Consider the following 5,230-nt stretch of genomic DNA (forward strand, 5'->3'; position numbering starts at 1 on the left):
CAGTGACAGTTGTTAGAGTGACCAGATCATGTGTTTGTGCAAGCCACTCCACAGCTCCCTCCCTCTCCCATTACAACTAGCAATGGTCTAGTTAGTGGCTGCTGTCACCCTACATAAGGACAACATGGAGCAGATCCCCAACTAAGCTGCACTGGAGAGGGAACACGAGTGAGAAATAACATTGTTCTTTGCCTGTGAGCTCCAGCGGTGTCACCACAGGATAACCTGACAGATCAGTCACGGAGCTCCCAGACTGTAGATTATTTTCAATCTCGCAACCAAAAACTTAAAACCCTTTATTCCCTGGCTTTGGAAACAAGCCACTCTTCTCATTCTGTTAACCTCTCTGACCATTACTCCACTTCCTCACAGACTCTATTTCCTCTGCTTACCTTGTTAAGCCATGCTGTTAACCGAGAATTTGTCCACAGCTTGTGACTCTTATTCTACATGCTCTCCAGGGAGCTCTTACCCACTTTTGATTTATCCATCTGGCTGCGCCACAGTGTCATAAATCCGGCACATTCAAAAGCAAATGTAGCAGCTGCCCAGCCTCCTCCAAACATTCGATCTTGCTACACTCCTCACTTCAGCGAATGGCACCAAGCTTGGGCCAGAAACCTGCCAGTGATGCTAGATTTCTCCCTCTCCCATCCCGTCTCGCCCCACTGCCTGCACCCAGCTCACTCATTCAACCAACCAGTCCCGGCAATTTTACCGACTTTAAATGTTATTGCCGTTGTTGTTGTCCAATGGAAGGGACATTGTTTATTTTTGCTTGTTTGATGCTTATTAGATACTAAAAAAACAAATTACTTCAAGCTCAGGGAAAGTCTTATTTCGGTATCAGCCCTGACGGTGATGCTTTATCAGAAAAGGACAAATTAGTCCAGACCAAGAAACAAGCAAGCTTTAATTTCTGAGTACACAATTATTGCTACGCCAGTAGCAACCTGCATCTTTGTCTTATCTCTTCAGCCTCTTAGAGGTCTCAAGACACTGTCAAAGCTTTCCTTTACTCTATTAAACTCCCTTAAGCATTACTTATATTATTCAAGTTTAAGACACAGCAAATCTACCCAAGTGTATATGGCTGGTTCACTTCTTATAAATGAATCCATTAGAAAGTGTCCCCTAATTCATCACTATTTTCTCTAACCTGCTTGATTTTCTAAAAGTGGAAAAAATAATTCTGGTGTACTAAAACCAGAGCCCAGGTTTTTTGTCATTTTGTGTGTGTGTTTTTTTTTTTTTAGCCAAGATGGTCTTGATCTCCTGACCTGGTGATCCACCCACCTCAGCCTCCAAAGAGCCCAGGTTTTTCAACATCTTCAGTTAAATGATCTTTAATTCCCCAATCAAGTTATAACACACAAATGTTATCTGCGCTTTACAGCATAAAACTCTTGAGCAGCTGGTGTCTTTTGGATGGTGTAACCATTACACAGCAGTATATGCTTGTCACCCTGGTCTTCTTTAGCCTCAAAAAATATTCAGAATTTGTTATCCACACGGAAGAGTTCTTATAGCAGCACACTCAGTTACAAAAAGACCAAAAAAATTTTTATTGCTTTACAACAAGCCAGCAACAAACACAACTGAATAATTATAAACATGACACTTCTAAATCCTCAAATGGAATTCCAAGACCAGAGTGTGCTTCTCCATGTAAATTGCATTTGTTAAAACTAAAATCCACAACCTCTGGCAAGTACTTCAATATTCTCAAGCAGAATCAATACTTAAAGAGGGGGAAAAAAAACCCTATTATCCAACTTATTGCCTTATGTGTGATGATATAATTAGCCTTTCATGCTTGATCCTGGCTGTGCTATTACCGCACATTTTAAGTGACCATCATGGGCACTTTTAAGAACCTAACACTTTTGTCTTCCTACAAACTTCACAAAAAGAGCTGTCAAAAAAATTGTTCTAAAATCCCAATGCACAGTAACTCATGTCTCCTTTTAACTTCTTTCCTCTCGATGGAAAAACGTAGTCAGCCTTTAACTTGGGGCCTGATAAAAGCTGTGAAGGGCATGCCAAATAGCCCCTCACACAAACAGGAAGCCCAAATTGTTGATCAGGTAAGAAAAGGTGACACTGTTAGATACTTCATATTATTTTGAAGAGCACTTTCCTTTCTGTGGGTGCAAAATAACTATGGATTAAGTCACCATTTTAATCATCTCAATTCAATAACAAGAGTTTCCTGGCACATACTTTTAGTACTACCTGAAAATTGGGGCATGGGGGAAAGACCACCAGCAGTATTTACATGACTTGCCTCAAACTGTACATTTAAAACCTGACTGTTGGGATAAGTCACCAACACCCTGAAATTTCCTACTCTAAAACACATTGCCAAATCCCACTGACTTATTTTGTGTGTGCTTTTGTGTTTTATATTTTCATATAGAGATGGGGTCTCACTCTGTTGTCCAGGCTGGTCTCAAACTCCTGAACTCAAGCTATCCCCCTGCCTCGGCCTCCCAATGCGCTGGGATTACAGGTGTGAGCCACCACACCCGACCTGGTTTATTTATAATTCACTATATCTTTCTTCCAAAGAAAGCATTTTCCTCTAACAATATAATGGTCAGGATTTTGCTTATTAACTTGCGCGGGTGGCTTTATACTCTCAGATGAAATGATCTTGCTGACTGCTGGGAAAAAGGTTTTATAGTTTAGGAATATATCACATAACGTGTTAGTTCCAAATGTACATGAAGACAATTTTTAATTGCTGCAATAGCAGAACATTAAGGCAACATCAGAAAGCAGAGGTGTTTTAAAACACTAAGCCCTACTCCCTGCCTGGTGGAGAGCCAAATAATAAGATGCTACTAAATCCCTTAATACAAAAACCTTCCAAAATAATCTGTTGAACTTGACTTTGCAGTTTAATCTTTTATATTTTGATGGCAGTGAGAGAGAACCTGGGGCTGTAATTCCCTTGGCAAAAAAAATTCACCATCTCATTTACTCACAATGCTTAAAATAAGGAAGGGAAAATATAAAATAAGTTTTCCTTGCTTGGCAACCATCTTTTTAATTATCTGTGTTATTATACTGTATCCAGGCTATGCCTGGGTATGGATGGCTAAGTTGGATATAGAAAATATCAAGCATCACATCTGGAAGAATCACAAACGAGACAAAGAACTTCTCAATCAGTACATCAACAGTCATGGTAGGCAAGAAAAGGACTTTACCAAGAAACTAACATTTACTTTTTGACAGAACTGAAATACACTGAATTACAGAGCAAATTCACTAAAATAACAAGAAAATTCTGTCCATGTAAAGGCTCTATTTTTTACCCCCAAAAAAGTGTTTCAATTCTGATACTCACACCACACAACTGGTTAAGAAAATAAAGCGCAGTGTTTAGCAACTGGACATCCTAACTACCGTAAGAGGCACTCTGGGCTCACCCCTTCCTGGCAACCGCTGAGGTCAGCAAGGCCAGGAGCAAGGAGAGCCTCCTATTTTTCACCACAAGCCGCTGCCGTCTCCTTATTGAAGCCCCGGATGGAGAGATCATAGACCACCTCCTCTACTTTCTTGACGTCGTATTTCAATCCGTCGTAGCGCTTCCTCAGGGAGTCATTTTTCAGGTTGAGAAGGCGGAAACCGGAATCCAGCTCATTGATGAAGGTGGAGATGTGGAGGGGTCGGGAATAGTCTCCAGCAGTCACGCTGTTGACAGACAGCCTCGACTATACCAGGAAAGAGAAACAGGGGCCTGTTACAACATGGCTCCTCCTCAGTGCATCTTCCTCTGAATCGCAACTAGAAGAACTGCAGGCCGGCAAAAACAGCTACACTGATGTTCTACCTCAGGGTACATGCAAGCATAGACAAAACAGGAGCTTCTCTGAAAAGAATCCCCCTGAAAATGAGACCATTCCTGCCAAGTAAAATTTAATATAACATCTAAAATTTCTCTGATTTCTTAAACTGGCTATTGCATAATAAAGTGTTACATTACACAAGCATCTTTACAGCACATCTGCTATCATATGGAAGAAATAAATGACAAAGTCATCACAGCAGCTCTGCTATCTCTTCCAACCTCTGCCAAATGATCACATTTCTAGAGCCCACCTACTAAGCTGCAACTCCAGTCATCTAGAATCAAGAAGGCAGGCTGGGCATGGTGACTCACACCTATAATTCCAGCACTTTGGGAGGCCAAAGTGGGTGGATCACAAGATCAGGAGTTCGAGACCAGCCTGGCCAACATGGTGAAACCTTGTCTCTATCAGAAATACAAAAATTAGCTGGGCATGGTGGAACTCGCCTGTAATCCCAGCTACTGGGAGGCTAAGGCAGAAGAATGGCTTGAACCCAGGAGGCAGAGGTTGCAATGAGCCGAGATCACGCCACTGCACTCGGGTCTGGGCGACAAAGCAAGGCTCTGTCTCAAAAAAAAACAAACAAACAAAAAAAAAAGTAAGGCAGACTTGAGATAAGAAGCTAAAATTACATCAGTTTAACACTGTCTTGAAGGAGAGCTAAGATTTATTTCAAGATTCCCCTTCTCAGTATACAATCCCCCCTCCCCCACACTGCTACATTTGACTGGCTTAATAAAATAATAAAAAAAGATACCCCTTTCTGTAAAATCCCCTCCACTTTTCCAGGCTTACCTACACTACCCCTTTAGTGCATTCTCAACACATACAGGTTTTTTTGTTTTGTTTTTTAATATAAATAGAAAGGAGTCTTGCTTTGTTGCTCAGGCTGGAATAGAACCCTTGGCCTCAAGTGATCCTCCCACCTTGGCCTCCCAAATTGCCAGGATTACAGGTGTGAGCCACTGCAACTGGCCCCAACACATATGGTCCTAAAGACACCTCACACTTAACAACTAATACCAACAAGGTGCTTCAAGTTTACTGGTCAGGTGTCTCCAGCAATTCAGACAAGTGGTACAGCCTGCAAATGAACCCCATTATCCATTCTCCCCATCTTCCTCGGGTTTCAATGGACATATACCCACTCCAATGACTCCATTTCTGCCTCCCCTGCAGGCAAGGCACCAGAATATTAAATAGAACTTGTGTGTACAGCTTCAAAGACATTTCCTCAAACTAGGAGGGCATACCCTTTTCCCATTTCCTCCTATTGCTGGCTACAGTGAAGATGTGAATAAAGCAACAGTTCTGGAACTTAAGAAAGAAGCTGAGGCTGGAAGAACCTCGGGCCAAAGATCAAGGAATCA

General features: G+C 41.7%; 1 protein-coding gene and 1 long non-coding RNA gene across 2 annotated transcripts in view; one reads left to right on the forward strand and one right to left on the reverse strand.

Moving 5' to 3' along the window:
* Nucleotides 1–888: 888 nt before the first annotated feature.
* LOC108315053 lies at nt 889–2,825 on the forward strand. The gene is made up of 2 exons (XR_001829803.2): nt 889–1,217; nt 1,318–2,825. It is a non-coding gene; the product is annotated as an uncharacterized LOC108315053 (long non-coding RNA).
* The window catches only part of TSN (translin), a 77,694-nt gene continuing 74,005 nt past the window's right edge, over nt 1,542–5,230 (reverse strand). Inside the window, 1 exon segment of the mRNA XM_017544217.2 lies at nt 1,542–3,722. Coding sequence (XP_017399706.1) covers nt 3,489–3,722 — 234 coding nt within the window. The 3' untranslated portion in view covers nt 1,542–3,488.

This window comes from Cebus imitator, unplaced genomic scaffold (genome assembly GCF_001604975.1).
Source record: "Cebus imitator isolate Cc_AM_T3 unplaced genomic scaffold, Cebus_imitator-1.0 Scaffold167, whole genome shotgun sequence".
NCBI classification, from domain to species: Eukaryota; Metazoa; Chordata; class Mammalia; order Primates; family Cebidae; genus Cebus; species Cebus imitator.